General features: G+C 43.0%; 1 protein-coding gene across 2 annotated transcripts; it reads left to right on the top strand.

Annotated features, from left to right (window-relative positions):
- The first annotated feature begins 12435 nt into the window (after window positions 1–12435).
- HMGN1 (high mobility group nucleosome binding domain 1) lies at window positions 12436–18497 on the top strand. 2 transcript variants are annotated; one of them, XM_028505155.2, is made up of 6 exons: window positions 12436–12705; window positions 13033–13065; window positions 13156–13185; window positions 13269–13319; window positions 16017–16145; window positions 17622–18497. In XM_028505155.2, exons 1-6 carry the CDS (start codon window positions 12451–12453, stop codon window positions 17667–17669), a joined length of 546 nt encoding a protein of 181 aa, XP_028360956.2. In that variant the 5' UTR covers window positions 12436–12450; the 3' UTR covers window positions 17670–18497. The 2 variants fall into 2 exon arrangements, with proteins under 2 accessions (XP_028360956.2, XP_035873334.1); XM_036017441.1 differs by having other exon boundaries at window positions 16017–16162.
- Window positions 18498–19749: the final 1252 nt, after the last annotated feature.

Here is a 19749-nt window from a genome sequence, read left to right as displayed (position 1 = left end):
TTGATTTGAGTGTCCTTCAGTAAGAGAAAGATTGTGGGTTCATGGTACCCCATCAGGACACATGCCTGGGTTGTGAGTTCGTTCCCCAGTCCAGGTGTGTAAGGGAGGCAACCGATACTTCTCTTTCACACCGATGTTTCTCTCCCGCCCTCTCTGCCTGTAAAAGCAATGAAAAAATGTCCTCTGGTGAGGATTAAAAATAAAGTAAACCTTTCTAGAAATAGAAAACTCCCATGATTGTAGTAGCAGATATCTGTGAAAACAAATGTTCTGTAAATAATTATATGTAAAACGTATTTTTACATCAAAACTAAACACTATAAGAAATTTTAACAATTTTCCAAAACTGCACACCTGAAAAATAAATATTAATAAAAACACTGTTTACGATGAGCCTGTAATAAACTGGTTAACCTACGCTTAGCTGGAGATGGGGTATTACAACAAAAGAATCCTAATTCACATTTATATGTAGCACGTAAAAGATGTCTAGCTGCCTCTTCTGCTGTGGTTGGAGTCGGATAACTAAAACCTAATTTAAATGAATCACGGAACTGTGGCTCTACACATTTCTGTTTCAAGAAAACATGTGGAGCGGAGCTACTTAATACCAGGAAATTCTTTCCAGGAAAACACACCTTGGCTGGTAGAGGATGCTGAACTGGCCACAACATAAGACAGGCTTGGAGCCTGCCTCTCCTCCCCAGCCCTCCGCTCTGACTGGACCATCCGCAGCTGCAGCCTGGCCACTGGCTCCTCTACTCACTCGAGATTTAGAATTTACAGGGAGAAACAACCTCATGGAAAGTGACAGCAGCTCCTCTGTTTCTGCCTTTCAGGCTAAACAGGAGTTTCAGCTGTTCCCTACCCCTACCACACACCCCACGCCACTACTGCATACCCCCAGGAGGAGTACCTCCAATTGCTGGTGAGGCAAGGATTTGACCTCCCCCCCCCCCCCCCAAAAAACCCACAAAAAAAAAAAAAAAAAAAAAACCAGAGAAAAGTCCCTGACTGCGCAGCAGTGATCTGGCCCCCAGGTGCAACCCAATTTGAATAACACAGCTCTCTCCTATTGCTTTCTTGGGCAGTCTCAAAAAGCACTCACAATGGAAGGCTCAATTTTTCTACTAACATGTGGAAAGAAAATATGAAAGCCAAGGTATCTCAATAGGACTCAGTCTAGATCTAGTAACCAGAGATGTGCTCAGACCTGAGTGGGTTACCCTGGCCAGCATGGCTCAGGCAGTTGGAGCATCGTCCTGGAACCAAAGGATTGAGGGTTTGAGTCCCAGCCAGGGCACATACCTAGGATGTGGGCTTGATCCCAGGTCCAGATATATGATTCCTGATCTGGATGAGTAAGGGAGGCAACCAACTGATGTTTCTCTCCCTCCCTCTCTCTTAAAACAATGAAAATATGTCCTTGGGTGAGGATGTGCGAGAGAGAGAGAGAGAGAGAGAGAGAGAGAGAGAGAGAGGGAGAGAGAGGACTGAGACACACCCAGATGCAGCACTGAAATACAAGGTGAAACAAGATGGCCTCAACTATTCCCAAAACTGTGAAATCAGGGTGAAAAAAGAGAAGGAACAATTTAGTGGGAACTGAATTTACCTATCCTTTTCCCACTTGATTTTATCAAATGAAAATGAGGAGGAGGAGGAAGAGGAGCACAGTGTTGAGCCAAAGAGCAGACTAACCGTCTTTTGGAGTGAATTAAGTGAAATCTGCAGTGTTTGTTTTGGTGAGTGGAAAATCAGGCAGCTACCTGGAATGCACAAATTTTATAGCCTTCGTATAGCTCATTAGTTGTCCCAGCCCTGGATTTGTCCTATATGTTGGCTGCCTGTTTGAGGATCAAGAACAGCTAACATTGAATGAAGTATACGGGTCTCTTGGAAAATCGTGTTCTAGCATAGCTGAATATTCAAGCATTCCTTTAGTGTGCACACATATGTGCATTTTATGTGTGTACATGTGAGGAGCTAATCAGAAAGAAAAATATAACATCATTTGAACTATTTTGCTGTGTTTTTTAACTTGTTAAAAATATGCAAAAATTTTAAATTCAAATGTTAAATTATACTTAAAGGCGGCACTGTTGATTTTGCTAGACAGTTGTCGAACAACATTGACAACATATTAAATGCCCCTGGATTGAACCCTTAAAGTGGTTAACCGCATGTTATGTAAATTTACCTCAATTTTTTAAAAAAATTGCTAGAACCAAATAACCTTTAAAGTATTTTTATTTTAGTCTCTGTTATGCTAAGCCTTCTGGATATGCAAAATTCAGTAGTTTCAAAATTAATCTTATTGTTATGAGTGCAATTGACTTCTTTGAAACCTCAAATTTTGCCCTGGCTGGTGTGGCTCAGTGGATTGAGCGCTGGCCTGTGAATCAAAGGGTCACCAGTTTGGTTCCCAGTCAGGGCACATGCCTGGGCTGCCAGCCAGGTCCCCTGTAGTTGGGGGGGTGGAGGGTGGGCAAGAGGCAGCCACACATTGATGTTTCTCTCCCTCTCTTTCTCTCTCCCTTCCGCTCTCTAAAAATAAATAAATAAATAAAGTATTTTAGAAAATAAACACAAACCTCAAATGTTTACAAGCTCTGCACTATGTCCAGAAATTTACCTCTAAGATTTTATTTTATTTATTTTTAGAGAAAGGGGAAGGGAGGGAGAAAGAGAGAAGCATCAGTGTGTGAGAGGAACATGACGGGCTGCCTCCTGCACCCTGACCACGGAACACACCTGCAGCCCAGGCACGTGCCCTGACCCAGAAAAGAATCGGCAACCTTTCCCTTTGAGGGATGATGCCCAACGAACCAAGCCACAGAGGTTGGGGCCAGAAATGTACCTTTCACTAGCTTTTTAAAAAAATAATTTCAAACATATAGAGAACTCTCAAAAAGTAAAAATGACGTCAAGAACATCCAACACCCTTTATTGAGATCTGTCTACTTTAATATTGTAGCTCATTCACTCTGCCATGTTTCCTTCTCCTCGTCCAGGGTATCACTGAGAATATCCTCCTATAGAATCACAGTCATTTGTCAGCCTCAGTAAAGTCAACGGTGGCTCAATATTTCTATCCAGCTGCCATCTGCGTTCCAGTTTTGACAGTTGACTGAATAATGTCCTTTGTGGCATTTTTCCCTCCAGCACAAGAGCCAGTCTAGGGTCAAGTATGGCATTCAATTGGCGTGTCTCTTTGGCCTCCTTTAATCTGAAACATTTCCATGGTCTTTGTCTTTTATCACACTGATCATTTGGAAGATACATTTCCCTTAAAAATAATATAAACAAAAAGTTTTAAAGAAACTGTTGGCCTAATTTCCAAAGTGGTTTATCATTTTACATTCTAACAGGGTTTGAATCCAGTTCCTCCATATCCTATCCAATGTAAGTCTCTTACATTTTTGTCATTCTAACAGGTGAGTAGTGGTATGTCATTAGACTTTTGTGCTCTATCTATATCACCCTAATGACTACTGATATTGAGCAGGCCTTCATGTGCTTGTCATGCTTATGTCTTTCTTGGTGAAGTATCTGTTCAAATCTTTTGCCCTCTTTTTACTGAGTTACCCTCTTAGAACTGGATAGAGTTTTGAGTTCATTCTGGATACAAGTCCTTTATCTGGTGTATGCTTTGCAAATATTTACTCCCAGTCTCTGGCTTGTCTTTTCATTCTCTTAAAAATGTTCTTTGAGCTCTGGCTGGTATGACTCAGTGGATTGAGTGACAGCCTGCGAACCAGAAGGTCACTGGATGGATTTCCAGTCAGGGAACACACCTGGATTGCGAACCAGGTCCCCGGTTAGATACAAGAGGTCCCCATTTGGGGGCAAGTAAGAAGCAACCGATCAATATATCTCTCACACATTGAGGTTTCTCTCCCTCTTTTTCTCCCTCTCTCCCCGTCTCAGATAAAATCTTTTTTTTTAAGTACTTAAGGACTTCCAGCCAAGATGGAGGCATAGGTAGACAAACTGTGCCTCCTCACACAACCGAAAGAAAGACAACAAATTTTAAAACAAAAAACAATCAGAACTCACAGAAAACTGAACTATATGGATGTCTGACAACCAAGGAGTTAAAGAAGAAACATTCATCCAGACCGGTAGGAGGGGCTCATGGCAAGGCAGCAGCCAGCATAGTGGGCGGTTCCACATTCACGTGCAGATAAACTGGGGGGAACAACTGGGGAGCAAGACAGACCACACAACCCAGAGTTCCAGCTCGGGTAAATAAAGCCTCAAAATCTCTTACTGAAAACACCTATGGGGTTGCTGGAGTAGGAGAAACTCCCAGCCTCACAGGAGAGTTTGTTGGAGAGACCCACAGGGTCCTGGAATGTACTCAAATCCACTCACCAGGGAATCAGCCCAGAAAGGCCCAATTTGCTTGTGGGTAGCAGAGGAAGTGACTGAAAGCCGGCGGAGAGCTGAGCAGGCCACATCGTTCCCTCTTGGACCCCTACCCCATATAGAGTGCCACAACACAGTGACCTGGGTTGTCCCACCCTGGTGAACAACCTAAGACTCTGCCCTCACTACGAGACTACTGAGATATCCCAAATGCAAGAACAGAACAAAGCTCCAGAAAAAAATACAACTAAGTGACGAAGGTGCACAGTTCGAAACACTGGTAATCAGGATGCTCACAGAATTGGATGAATATGGTCACAAAATAGAAGAAAAAGTGAAGGCTATGAAGAGTGAAATAAAGGAAATTGTACAGGGAACCAACAATGAAGGGAAGAAAACCAGGACTCAAATCAATGGTTTAGACCAGAAGGAAGAAATAAACATTTAACCAGAACAGAATGAAGAAACAAGAATTCAAAAAATGAGGAGAGGCTTAGGAACCTGCAGGACAACTTTAAACATTCCAACATATGAATCATAGGGGTGCCAGAAGGAGAAGAGAACGAGCAAGAAACTGAACACTTATTTGAACAAATAATGAATGAGAACTTCCCACTCTGGCAAAGGAAATAGACTTCCAGGAAGTCCAAGAAGCTCAGAGAGTCCCAAAAAAGTTGGACCCAAGGAAGCACACACCCAGGCACATCATGATTACATTAACCAAGATTAAAGATAAGGAGAGAATCTCAAAAGGAGACAGTAACCTACAAAGGAGTTCCCATTAGACTATCAGCTGATTTCTCAAAAGAAACCTTACAGACAAGAAGGGGCTGGAAAGAAGTATTCCAAGTCAGGAAGGGCAAGGACCTACCTCCAAGATTACTCTATCCAGCAAAGCTATCACTTAGAATGGAAGGGCAGATAAAGTGCTTCCCAGATAAAGTCAAGTTACAGGAGTTCATCATCACCAAGCCCTTAATATATGAAATGTTAAAGGGACTTATCCAAGAAAAAGAAGATCAAAACTGTGAACAGTAAAATGACAACAAACTCACAACTATTAACAATTGAACCTCCCCGCCAAAACAAAACAAAACAAAACAAAACAAAAAAACCCTAAGCAAACAACTGGAACAGGAACAGAGTCACAGAAATAGAGATCACATGGAAGGCTATCAACAGGGGAGTGGTAGGGGGAGAAAGGGGGAAAACGCACAGGGAATAAGTAACATAGATGGTAGGTAGAAAATAGACAGGGGGAGGTTAAGAATAGTGTGGGAAATGTAGAAGCCAAAGAACTTACATGTACAACCCGTGGACATGAACTAAAGGAGGGGAATGTGGGTGGGAGAGGGTGTGCAGGGCAGAGGGGAATAAAGGGGGGAAATGGGGCAACTGTAATAGCATAATCAATAAAATATATATTTTTAAAAAGTACTTAAAAACAGACACATATGTTTGTCTAGGTAACTATCTGTTTCCTAAGGTCCAAGCTCAGATGATGGATTTATGGGTACTCAGTCAATTGTTAGTAAATAATGTAAAATAAAAGAGTGTTATGCATGAAATAATGATGGTATATGCACCATTTAAAACTTTTTTTCAGAAATATGGCATGAGGTGCTATTAAACACAGGGGGGCCTGAGCTAAGGCAGGGGTTGAGCATGTGACAATTAATGAATGACTTCATATACTTCATTCTTTTCATTTCACATCCATGGAAAAATGAACTAGATTAATGCATCTGTGTTAGAAATTTCCAAAAGAAAAAGGGCACCAATGCAGCCTTCTGATCCCACTGCCTCCCACACACCATGAACTTACTAGCGTTACACAGGAAGTTTTACAAGTTCACCAAAATAATGAGGGTGGACAACACAAGCACACAAGTAAAACACACTAGCACACAAGTCTGAGATCACTCACTTCTCTTAGGCCTGTTGATGGCAAGAACTTTACTGGTCACCTAACAGGACATTTTGCAGGACAAATGCACCTAAACAGATGCATTTTGATGATGAGAAAATTTTTTTTAGATCAAACATAAATTTATGGTATTTCACAGACAGTGTTAGACTGAGTTGATTGCATAGGCTGGCACCAGCAAAAAGGGGCATTTTACAAGATGAAATATGATCAATATTAGCAATAGGAAGGCAATGCAAAACCATGTGACAATCAAGACCATAAGTCACCAAATGCAACTGGTTATACTTAGGCTCAATAAGCGAGAAAACATATGTAAGGCTTATGTTTTTCTTTTCATCTTAAAGACTTTATTTTTTAGAGAGAAGGATAAGAGATGGGGAAAGTGAGGGAAATATCAATGCATGGTTGCCTCTTGCACGCATCCCCTACTGGGGACCTGGGCCACAACCCAGGCATGTGCCCTGACTGGCAATCAAACTGGCGACCTTTTGGTTCACAGGGTGGCACTCAATCTACTGAGCCACACCGGCCAGGGCTGTTTTTCTAAGTAAGCTATACCTGGTGTCTCTGAACAGAAAGGAAAATCTGTTTTAATTATAATAAAATGTCACAGTCTATTCCCTTTTTTCCTATTTTTGTCCTTAAAGAAAATAACACTAAAGTGAATTCTACATAAATTACAATTACAGTGCTTTTGAAAAAGGATTCAGAAAGAAATCTTTTTTTTTATTTGAAAAATGTAAAAAAAAAAATTAACTTTTTTTCCTGACTTTGTTATTCTGGCCAACACTTCAAACCACAGTTGTGAGGCAACATCTAACCAAAGTTGAGATAGCTTCCTCCTGTCTCTTTATGAATGGGCCAGCCTTCAAACCATGTCAGCTGAACTCATCTATGCCATTGCCTCTGCTTTTAGAGTTCACACAAGCCAAGGAAACAAAACTCTTTTATGTTGTAATACAGTACAGCCAAAGGAGGGGGGGGGCAAATAGGGATTTGTAATGGGGTCCAGAACTCAGGGTGTCCAGGAAATACTAGAAAAAAATATATATATATATAGGATTTCCTCACCCCCACAAGTCTGAGCTGGGGATGGGACGCATGGAGCAGGGCCATTGGGAGTTGTTTTGAATAGCAACAGGTTTGCAGCTAACCTCTGGCATGGTCATTTAACATTATCTATAACCTTTAACTGGTTTCATAGATACATTAAACAGCTGTGGCCATGCTTTGAGCCAGGGGGATGGGAGTGACTTCAACCCAGGATGTAAACTGGGAGGCAACTCCCCCTGGTTACAGAGCCTGCGTGAGAGCTCGGAGATTATTGGCTCCACACCAGAGGGCCACACCTGCCCGGACTTACTATGGCAGCCCAGGAAAGCTGGAGAAATACAGGAATGCTGGCAGCTGTGGCCAATTGTGGGAGGAGTCGGAAATGGTGTGGCAGAGGAAGATTGGTGCTGGGGTTTAAATTCAGGCGCAGCAGCCATGCGGCGCCTTTCTGGGAACACTCGCCTTGGGCAGAGAAGAACCCTGGACTTCTATTTCTTTTCCTGAGATATGGTACCCGGGACTGGGCAGAGACGAAGGACGGACTGTATTTGTGGGTATTCCAGAGGACTTTGGGATCTCAATGAAAACATTAAGTCATTACTCTTAAGTTCGTATAACTCTTTAAATAAATAATCCCTTTCCTTTTCACCAATCTCTGGCATTGAGAGACGTCTTTCCCTGGTGGCGGGCAAGGCAAACCTAGCACGGGGTAGGGGACCCCTGGAGCACAAGGGTGGGTCCATTTGGTAATAGTATATCATTTGCACCCCTGCCCCAGTTCTGTTCTGTATCAATGCCATTTTGGAGAGAACAAGTACCGTTTAACATCGGAGTACAGTGTTTTTGCTCAAGTCTAAAATATTATGAGATGGCTGCCCGTTTGAGAAGACAATTCTCCTTCCAGGTCACAGAAGCTGAGTGATCTGGAAGAGATGTAGGAAGTGTTTCTACTCTAGACTGAACGGCTGTGTTCCCCCAAAATTCAAAAGTTGAAACCTCTTGATATGATGGTATTTGGAGGTGGGCCTTTGAGTGATTAGGTCACGGGGTGGAGGCCTCAGGAATGAGACTATTATCCTCATAAAAGAGACCCCAGAGAGCTGCCTTCCTCCTCCCTCCACATGAGGACACAGCAAAAAGATAGCCTTCTATAAACTAGGAAGTGGTCTCTCACCAGACTCCAAATCTGCCAGTGCCTTGAGCTTAGACTTCCCAGCCCATGGAACTGTGAGAAGTATATGGCTGTTATTTATAAATATCAATCTATGGTATTTTTGTTATAGCGGCCCTAACAGACTAAGACATTTCCTTTCCATATTTGGAAAGCCAGGCTTCTCCCACGAGCAGGAAAGAATAATATGATCAGTTTCTAGCTGGCTTAATGTTCTTCCTGTTTTCAAGATTTTATTTTTAGAGGGAGGGGAAGGGAGAGAGAAAGAGATGGAGAAAAACATTGATTGGTTGCCTCTTGCACACCCCCAACTGGTAACATGGCCCACAATCCAGGCACATGCCCTGATGGAGAGTTGAACTGGCCACCTTTCTGTTCGCTGACTGACACTCAATCCACTGAGCCACACCAGCCTAGGCGTAATGTTCTTTCTAAAATAACAACCAGGACTATGAACTGCTGGAAGGGAAAGCTTGTAGTAATAATTCCAATGATATCATCTAACAACAATTACTTCTATGGTCATATATCCATAAAATTTGCAGGCAGGCTAGAAACACCTGCAGCATGGTGAGTTCCACATCTATCGGTCACCACTGAGCTCTTTCTTTGTGCGCCAGTGTTTCTGGTCAACTCGTTCAGCAGGGTGAGCAGGACAGCTCCTGCATCAGACCTGTATGTGTTCTCTCACCTCCATGCCTGACATCTCATCCTTTTGCAGCAGCCTCAGTTTCTAACACAGTGGTGACCAGCAGGCAGTCAGGAGTCCTGACCATCACCATCCCTCAGACCTTTGCTCACAAACTTGTCACACATCTAGGCTCCTTTTACCTTCCATCCACATGACACAGACAAGACGGCTCTGGGAGACACAGTATGGCACAGCACTGACACATGGGCATCACAACCAGAAATGCCTCCAGAGGCCTGGCAGGAAACAGGTGAGAAAAATCAGCCGGACTGGCACCACAGCAAACTGGAGAAGGGATGCCTCCTAAAAGTCACAGGGTCCAGTGCATGCAGACACAAAGGAGGCCAGAAGTTGAAGAGTCGAATTTGTATGTGAAATCCTCTGACTCTGATGTGTTGGTTAAAAAGACCTTTAAACTTTATTGATGATATACTCATATATCCAAAAGTGTTTATACACATATACTTGTCAATTAATATTCACACAGTAGACAGAGCACTGCAACAAGATCAAGAAATGGAACATGACCAGCTCCCTCGAGGCCTCTACTTCAGTCACTAACTAGCTCCTCACCCACCCCAACTAGTCTGAGTTCTAACAGACTAGATTGGTTTTGCCTCCCTTTGTGTATTATATAAATGGAATCACAGTTCGCATCTTTGGGAGTCTGGCATCCTCCTCTCTACATTGCGCTTGTGAAATGCACACACGTTGTTGTCTGTAGTGCCAGATGGCTCTTTCTGATTGCTGATCGTCTCCCTCTTACTCATCCATTCTCCCGTCGATGGACATTTAGGTTGCTCCCTGTTGGGCCTATAGAAATAGTTCAGCTATGAATATCTTACTTCCTGTCTTCTGGTGAACAGATGTAAGCACTTTTGTTGGGTGTACTTCTAGGAGTGAAATGACTGAGTCATAGAGTGTTTAGCTTTAAAAGGTGCTGCCAGTTTTGTTACTGAGTTCCCGTTGTTCCATGTGCTTGTTTGAGTAACTTAAAAAAAAAAATCTGGGCCAAAGCAAGTAAGTAGGCCATGCATCTGTCACCCTAGATGTACTAGCCTAGTACATCTTCAGTCCTCAAGGGTGAAAGGCCTTCATGAGGTTAAGTTCAGGCATCAGCACTGTCGTTCCCTTGATTAAGCCCTTGCAGTGTCTTCCCCTCCTTGGATAATGGCCCAACTCCTAAGCCTCGCATCAAACACCTGCAGGTTGCGGCTCTGCTGCTTTTTGCCTCTCTCCTGTAATCTTCACCATCCACTCTCCGTTATCTCCATCTCCACCACTCTGATGGTCCAGGGGTGCTGTCAGGATCTACTAAGTCTGCAGGTTTTGGAATGTGCTGTCCCCCTGCCTGTGGCCTCCCCTTTCCCTTACATGGCCAATTCCTGTGCTTTCTCTCCCTACTCTAAACTACCACCTGAATCCTTGGGGTACTATCCTGTCTGCCATCTCTCTACCCCAGGGCCTATTATAAGGCTTGGCACACAGCAGGAACTCAGCACGTATTTGTGCCAGGTACCCTCTGATGTTATTTTTTTTTTTAATGCAGACAAGGGAGGAAAGAAGAGAGAAAAAGATAAATTTTAATGTTACCCTGTTGCCCTCGATTGTTCTCTCCAGGAGCAACCACGGGAGCCACTTTGTTAGGTATTCTTCCTGAGATGTACAATCAATGTGTAATTTATCTTCAATATAACTATATATTCAATAAATGTTACGGAGAAAATAAGGCTGCGAATGGAGTTAGGGAGTTGCAATTTGAACTTGAAAGGTCAGGAAAGGCCTCACTGAGAGGGTGACATTTGTGCAAAGATCCAGAGGAGTTTGAGGAGGAGAGCGGCAGTGGTCTGAGGAACAGCAGGTGACAAGGCGCGGACAAAAGGGGTGTTTGAGGTTCAGAAGGTGAAACACTGAGCCGCGGTGACGATCATGGAAGTAGGCCAGGTCACAGAGGGCTTCATTAGCCACTCCAAGGATTTCAGGCTTTCTTGAATGAGAAGGGAAGGTACTAGAATTATTGATCAGGAGTCACACAGTCTGATTTGTAGTTGTCAAAATTCACTTCTTTGGTAAAGAGGAGCCTCATTTTTTTTTCTTCAGTAGCTCAGTATTCCACTAGGTGAAGACGCCATATATCATTTATCCGAACCTCTCAAACGATCGACATTTGGTCTATTTCCAATCTTTTGGATTCAAAGTAGTCTAACGTTTCTTCCCCTCCCAAGAATTCCAGCTGACAATTTTCCGTTTAAAATTTTGTTCTATAATAACCCAACTCAATTCAGTCTTTTAAACGTGATTTGTTCTTCATTAGAGGGACAGGGTAACGTGCAGCCTCACTGGTTCCGGGATTCCAAGCTCCGACCCCCCAATCTGAAGCCCTTTCTCCACTTTTAAATGGTGCTTATGTGAGCAGCTGGTTAAAACCGGGCAGCAGCTGGGTGGTAACACTGCCCACTTCACTTCAGCTGCAAGAAGGGCAGGCAGGCCCAAGGGTTTGCCAGTGGACACGTCCTGGGACAGTGGGGGCCAGGAACACACAAGGCTCCTGAGTCGACCCACGTGCACGCCTGGCCTCTGAAGGAAAAGATCAAAGAGAAACAATCGAGAAAAGAGCAAACCCCAAACAACCTAGCAAGGGGACATCACCCAGCGCCACCCTCCAATCTGGAGACGTCGCAAAGACCCGCACCTGCGCAGTGGCCTCTCGCGAGTTGCCCGCTCTCGCTTTCCTTCCCACGACCTCCCTTTCAGCGCCTGCGCATTACAACCCGCTTCCCATAGGCCTGAGAAGCTAGAGACCCTCAATTTCCTTTCCTGTCGACTGGGGTGGGAGAAGTGACCTCGTACTTGAATCCATTGTGGCCCCCTTCCCAGTCTACGAGGTTTTTACTGTTTCATCGTAATTTACCGTGCACAGAATGTACCCGATGTTTCTGGCATGCAGACCTGGCGTACTCCCAGGTGTGGGGGGGGGGGTCCACTCAGAGACCACGTGGCGAGCGCTCACCAATCGGCAGGCAGACCGCACTTTGCGGCTCGACTTCAAACTACCGTGAGGCGAGAGCGGCCACTGAGGCCCCGCCCCCCTCGCCCCACTCGCCTGGGTCTGGGGCCTCGAGATGGCAGGCGGGAGTGGGGGCCCCCAGAGCGGGGGCGGGGCGGAGTGGTCGAGTGACGGCCCGCCTCACCTATTCGGGGCGCAGACCGCGGGCGGAGTGGGCCCTACAGCCAATGGGAAGGGGAGGGGGGCGGCCGCCTGGCGAAAAGGGGGAGCAAGCGGCCGGGGGATGCGGGGGGAGGAGGAGGCGGGCTTCCAATCCGGTTTCATCCAGTTCTCCCACCGCCCCCATCGCGGGTCCGAGCAGTTTGGACCGCGGGAGCAGCAGTATCGGCCAGGCAGTCCGGGTCTGCGAAGCTTCCCCGCGCGGCGCTGCTCTCAGGCCCCCGGCACGCGCCCGCCCCACCGCCACGATGCCCAAGAGGAAGGTGAGCGGGACTGCGGCCCGCACACGCCCCCTCCGCTGCCCGGGCCTGCCGCGGCGCTCTGCAAGGCCCAGGCCTGGCGCGTCCACGGTGGTGCTTGGCCCGGGGGCCACCCCGAGGCCTGCGACAGGCGGGCGGGTGCCCCGTGGCCTCATGAGCCGTGGTTTGCAGCGTTCGGCTGCCCGAAGATCCGGGTGGGAGATTCGAACGCGGCGGCGGGAAGCCCCTGACGTCACGCGGCCAGGCATTGTTCTGGCGGGTGGGCGCGCAGGGCGCTGGGGCACTTTTGTTTGCGGGTAGTTCCCACTCGTGGTGTGCTTCCTTCCACAGGTCAGCTCCGCCGAGGGGGCGGCGAAGGAGGAGGTAAGCACCCTGCTCCCCGGCCTTGGGGGGGAGGGGTCCGCTTGAGCTGCATTCTGCATTCCTCGCTCATTTTCCTTTTCTCTCCTAAAGCCCAAGAGGAGATCTGCGAGGTTGTCAGCTGTAAGTAAAGCGAGCCCTAGACCCGTTTCTTTCCGGTGGGGTCCTACCCAGTGAAGAAACTCAGTGCTACCTTTGCCTTTCAGAAACCCGCTCCTGCAAAAGTGGAAACCAAGCCAAAAAAGGCGGCTGGAAAGGTAGGTATCAAGCTTACCTGGGGCCCGCCGTGTCTTGCTGAAGTGTTACTGCTCAGCGCGGGACTTTCCCTTCATACAACGCTGTGGCCAGCGACCAACATCTGCATTTGGAATGACTCAAAATGATGAATAGATGTCATTCTCCGGAAATGTAGGAACTTCACTTTTTCTGTTCAGCAGTATATTTTAATAAGTAAACATTGGGGGGGAGTGAGGTCTGGGTAAAATACAGATATAACTGCCTTGGCGTACGGAAATACAATGTGACATTAATGCTGCTGCAGAGGTTAGGAGACAAGACGACTGAAAATATTAAATGTTAATGTGGGCTTACAAGGAAACCCATTCTTTGTGTTGTGTACACGTGGTGCGTGTTTGTGGTTGCATGCTTGTGTTTCTTTGGACAGTAACAGTGGAGCTGGGAATGGGGCCAGGAGAAAGGTACTCCTGACGTTTTTGCTTGTAAAGTTCACAAACTAAGGTGGGGGGTCGTATCTCAGGTGTGTGGGTAGGTAAGAGCTGTGTTCCCTGAGAACGTAACTGTTTTTTAAATGTAATTTATTTGCAGTTACGTGAAGAAGTTGACTGAATCTTTTTTTTTTTTTTTGTCGTAACATTTCATCGTGACGGTTGTTGATCTGGAGTAGATTTATGATTGCATTATTCACATTGCAGGTCTTTGGAAAAGCAGAATATATGTAAATCATCGGTAGCTTTGTTTTTGGTTACAGCAGTGAAACCACTGTGCTAAGCTCTCCATGTGCTTCAGAGGGAACTCATGGTGTGATTCATTTCTGTTCACTCGGAACTAAGTGAAAGTTTGGTATTTGCAGGCTCTTCCTCAAAAAAATGTCCCTAATTGCTGTCATGCCTTTCCTGAAAGCGTAGGTGGAAGCTTAGAATTCCACAAAGGGTTTTTTCCCCCCCTCGTTACTTTATTTAAATATTGTACAGAGCTGAGTGCAAAAATTTTAACTTAAGGCGGGGTTCAAGGAAGGTATGAAAGTAGTATGGCAACTTAGAATTTCCCACACCAAGAAGAAAATGCGGAAATTGTCTGTATACGGACCAAATGGCGGCGGGGGAAAAATGGCGGATCTTTCTGGAAAATGTCTACAGGAACAACGTAGTATTATTACCCATCTTTCTTTTATCTGCTTTTTTAATAGACTGATTTGGTTGAAATAGCATGCCTGTTTCTGTCTATGTTTTGATCTGTCCTAAAATTATTTTAGTGGAAACAGTTCAAACTTGGTGACTCCAGTTTAGGACATAAAATCTAACACACCAACATTTTGCTTCCTCCCAGGGGGTCAACAGGTAAGTCTTAATGTTGGTGCTCCTCACAGAGCAAATCTGTCAGTTGAGTTTTTCCAAAAGAAAAAGGGGAGTTGTTGGCTTCCCCCCCTTTAATTTGTAAAATACACCTTTGTTTTTATAATTGATCCATTTGTTTTCATAATTGCTCTGTTTAAAGTGCTAAACAGAAGGTAAAACTTTTGAAGTATTGATTGCCAATACTACAGGCTACACATGGTGTTTTCAAAGCGTATGTATCCCACTGTGTGCTCCTGACTTGGATCATTTTAAAGGTGGTATTATTTCAGCCCAAGCCATTACTATATACTGTATTTCCAATTTTAAGGTTTTATATTTTTATGTCATTACAGTAGTGGTTGTGAAATCAATGAGAACTCTCAAGATCGCAAAACAATAGTTTTTAAGTAGAGGAGCGTTTGTGACATTTCATGGCAGCAACATCTGCAGCAGTGTCACTGCAAATGTGTTGGTTTACATAATTTAGTATTTGTCCTAAAGATACAGAATTGTTAGTAGCCACGCTGTCTTTACGTATGGAATGCCCCAGCTGGTACAGAATCCACTGCACTGATTTTTACCTCCTCAGCATGGATGCTTGTGAGACCTACCTGCCTCTCTCTGGCCATTTAACTCAAGTGGTCAGTGTTGATAGGGGTCTTCATACAACTTACTACTGACCTAACTTAATTTCTTTACTTTTAGGAAATATTAAAATGTTCATTAAGCTTTTTCCCCATTGATGGATGGTATCCAGAAATATTGTTTTACATTGCTTTAAAAGTGGCTTAAATTTTGAACCTATGTTATCATCATACTAATTAATATGTGTGCTTTCAGATTCTTCAAACACCTAAATGATAACGATAAACTCAAAATTGATCCTTTTAGCTACTCATTACATGATAGTCAACCTGACCCTACAACATGGTGCTTTTTTCAGGTGAATGGGCTTGCTTGTGAGGCTAAATGTCTTGTCAGGACAGTGGACATTTGACCATTTGATTGTTGTTCAGTTTCGGAGTTACTGGGGAAAGAGATTCCTCCCACTGTTCTTTACCTCATTTGTTCTGCCATGTGGAAATTCGGAGAATAGTGGGTGATGGGGAAGATGTTGGGAAAAGTTGTGTTTGGGCTTTATGATGACCAAGTCATCATAAGAGTTTGATAGGCAAGTCCTGTTACAGTTCTCCTTAGACTTGGTTGTCCTGATTACTGGGGGTGGCCCTTAAGGTAGCTCGTTTAAAAAATGTGTCGTGTAACTCGGGCTGACGTGTGACAGAGCATTAACAGTGCACTTTTTGTGGAAACGCTATAGCAAGTCAGAAAACATCAATAGTTTAGAGTTAGTGCTTAAAATATATTCTTATTCTATCATAGGACAAGTCTGCAGACAAAAAGGTGCAAACGAAAGGGAAAAGGGGAGCAAAGGGAAAACAGGCCGAAGTGGCTAACCAGGAGCCTAAGGAAGACCTACCTGCGGAAAACGGAGAAACTAAAAACGAGGAGGTTGGAGTGTTTGTGTTGTTGGTTTTTAACTCTGAACAGTGGATAATAAATTGTATGCTTTCATGTAGCTGATAAGATGGTCTTTGATTTTTATAGTACTGAAAGTTTTGTGGAATAACCCTGAGTGTATGGACAGATTATTTTTATGAATTAGATTATACTTGAAAACATGTATATGTAAATAGTTTATTTTTTTTAAGTGCGTGAACAAGAAATTCTAATGTATTCATAATTTCATCAATAACAGGTGGATCATCTATGATGTACATGGGGTTCATTAGTGTAAAGAATATTTAATTTACTAATTGGTATAGCACTCGTTTCTCTTTCACACGACATCAGGAGTTTAAGTCTTTTCTGTTTTTCAAATTGACATCTATAGAACTGTTTCAATCTTGTTTTTATATTCTGGATATTGCTTTAAACTTTAAAGAAATCTATTCCCTTCATTTGGCACATTTTTACCATTTTTGTTTCTAACACATTTGGTTTATTTTTCCTAAAAGGGGCCAGTTGTCTAGGACTAAATAATAATTTAGCTCAAGCAAATAAAAAGTAACTAAAATAAGCAAATAACTAGTGTACAGGATAATTAAGTTTACTTTCTTAATCTGAATTCTTTTAAGCTATGAGGAAAATAGGGTTTTTCAACTTTTCTGTTTATAGGGTAAATTTTAGTGTAATCATCTGCTTGCTTTTAAATTATGAAATTTGCAATCACAATTTACTTTTTAATTCCTAGCTATAAGCACACGTCAAATACTGTGTGATACAAGAAGATATTACTAACCTAATATGTTATCAAAAGACAGTTGATTGTTGTTGTTCATGGTGGTTATATTTTATAAGGTTGCTGTGAATACTGAACAGTTGCAAATAGGGAAAATACAGGGTTAGATTCCTGCAACACCTATGACAATATTTCATCAAGTGATCAGTATATAACCTTATTTTCTGTATGTTTCTGTTTGATATATGTTGTTGATACATTAGCATTGAGCTTGCCCCCCCCCCCCCCCAAAAAAAAAAAACAGTGTAATTCATGCCTAAATGAAGCTATCCCGCATGGACTTTCTCCATAAGACACATCACAACATCGGCAAAACACACACAAAATATGAAATGTGTGGCGCTAAATAGAGCGTGAAAAAGATGCTTGTTTACAGTAGCAGAGCTGACACAAGGACTCAGCTGGGAATGTGCGTGTTGGACGATTCCGGTGGTTGGTGGTCTGTGTCTGTGCACAACCATGGAAGTGCTGTGAATACCAATTTTGGGATTACAAATAAATTTTAATGAGCAGGTGAATTTACAAATGCAGAACCTACAAATAATGAGGATGGACTGTTTTTAACACCCGTAGTTTAATATATATATAAATAAAACTTACGCTGTGAAATGCTAAAGCTCTCAAAGATCAAAGCAACAACACAGAAACCAAATGTTTAGTCATTATTTTTTTTATTTTATTTGCAGAGTCCAGCCTCGGATGAAGCAGGAGAAAAAGAAGCCAAGTCTGATTAATATCATATATCATGTCTTATCAGTGGTCCCTGTCTCCCTTCTTGTACAATCCAGAGGAATATTTTTATCAACTATTTTGTAAATGCAAGTTTTTTAGTAGCTCTAGAAACATTTTTAAGAAGGAGGGAATTCCACCTCATCCCATTTTTTTAAGTGTAAATGGTTTTTTTTAAGAGGTGAAATCATTTGCTGGTTGTTTATTTTTTGGTACAACCAGAAAATAGTGGGATATTGAATATGGGAGGCTTTGATTGTCTTGGGTGCCGGCTAAACATTCCATAGACGGGGGTAGTTTTTATATCCTATAACACAAAGCATACTAAATGGCAATTTGGAGTCAGTTGTGCATTTACTATGTCTCGAACATTTTAAATTACTTCTATTCTCATGTTTTTGGTAGAAGTGTTTCCTAAAGAAAACCACTCCTTGATCTTGGCTGCCCCCCATCAGAACTTTGTGCACTCTGTAACATCTTGTTGTGGTAGTCCAGTTTTCCTAGTAACTTCGTTAATGTGCTGTGAAAGATTGAAAATTCGATTATGTAGTATATATATTAAATTGTGAATTAGTCAGGCTTTGATGTAACAGCGTATCAGCATTTGCAGATATTGGTACTTGATACATAAGAGTATCCTTAATAAGATAAGGAAATTAGTCCCCAAATTTTAAGCTGGAAAGTCACTGGAATAACTTCAGAAAAGAATCATAACTACATGATTTTACATTTTTGGTACGTATGTTAAGAATTGTGTACAAATTGAAATGTCAGTGTACTTATCTTCAGAACAACCAATAAAATCTCACTTATGAAAAATGGCTTAAGTTTTATTTAAAAACAATTCCCATATACTTCCAAAATTTTCTTAAAATTGGAAAGAGGAGCAGTTTTTTAAAGTATTTTTTATTTTCCTTAGAGGGGAAAGGAGGGAGAAAGGAAGGAGAGAAATATCAATTGGTTGCCTCTAGCACACCCTCAACCAAGGTCCTGGCCCACAACCCAAGTGTGTGTCCTAATTGGGAATTGAACCCGCGACCTTTCGGTTTGCAGGCTGGCCCTCAACCCACTGAACCACGTGAGCCTGGGCTAATTTTTCTATCATACTGGAACATCTACATTGTACATTGAAGATGTGTGTGTGATTGAATTGGTTTATAATGGTGAAATAGTCCAATGTCCCCCAAAGCAAAATAAGTAGTTTGTTGTTCACAGGAAGCTTGTAGGTACTGACTGAACTGGAATTAGACCTAGTGTGGTTTGTATTTGCATGTTTTTGAAATTTGCTTTCCTGTATATTGGACTTCGTGTTTTGCCATCTAAATAGTCTTTAGAAATGGTTGATATTCAACACCTGCGCTGATTTGGCAACTCCAAAATCGGTGGGGCCAGAGAAAGTATCTTGCCAGAGTGACCACTCTAGGGGGGACCCTGGAACAACATACAGGTTTCTCAGTAGGTTATTTTGCCGGTGAACTGATGAGTGGGAGGCAAGAATGCGTTAAAAACAAGTCCTACAGGGTCACGGCTCTGCAAAGACAGCACAAATGACATCACTTCCACAAACACTGCATAACTTTGGGCCAGAATTTCTCTAGCTCCTGTTTGTACCAGAGATATTTAGAAACAAATGAATTTTAACCCATGCAGCAGTGTTCATCTATAATATTCCCCAACATTCCTCACCCTAGGAATGGTGATAAATTGTACAGTAAAATTTTTCTAAATTCTGAGTTCATTACCATTAATTTTTCTTAAAAAATAGTACAACAGGTTGTTTTTTTTTTTAATTATGCATTGATACCTAAAAAGTCCTCTAGAAAATTGGAATGGAAGTACTTGAAGGTCCTAGTTGCCTTCAGCATTGCCCTTTTGTGATAAAATGAAACCCTCCACTATGTTCTTTGTTGTCAAATGATTTTTTAAAAAAACATGATCAACTTTGAGGTCTGTCAGGGATCAGTGTTCACCAAAGAAAATCTCTTGCCCTTTCAACAACTGGTTGAACAGGGAACAGTGGTGAGAGCGGTGGACTGGACATCAGACATCTGAAGAGAGAGAGGAAGATAACTTTGAATAGTGATG

This window comes from Phyllostomus discolor, chromosome 2 (genome assembly GCF_004126475.2).
Source record: "Phyllostomus discolor isolate MPI-MPIP mPhyDis1 chromosome 2, mPhyDis1.pri.v3, whole genome shotgun sequence".
NCBI classification, from domain to species: domain Eukaryota; kingdom Metazoa; phylum Chordata; class Mammalia; order Chiroptera; family Phyllostomidae; genus Phyllostomus; species Phyllostomus discolor.
The sequence above is the reverse complement of the archived record's forward strand: the minus strand, read 5'-3'. Positions and strand labels throughout refer to the sequence as shown.

Bases quoted from the DNA above. Each gene is read 5' to 3' on its own strand.
- HMGN1 (XM_036017441.1), top strand. From the start codon at position 12,451: ATGGGAAGGGGAGGGGGGCGGCCGCCTGGCGAAAAGGGGGAGCAAGCG. The intron at 13,320-16,016 runs GTAGGTATCAAG...ATTCTATCATAG, and splicing joins CAAAAAAGGCGGCTGGAAAG to GACAAGTCTGCAGACAAAAA. The intron at 16,163-17,621 runs GTTGGTTTTTAA...TTTTATTTGCAG, and splicing joins GAGGTTGGAGTGTTTGTGTT to AGTCCAGCCTCGGATGAAGC.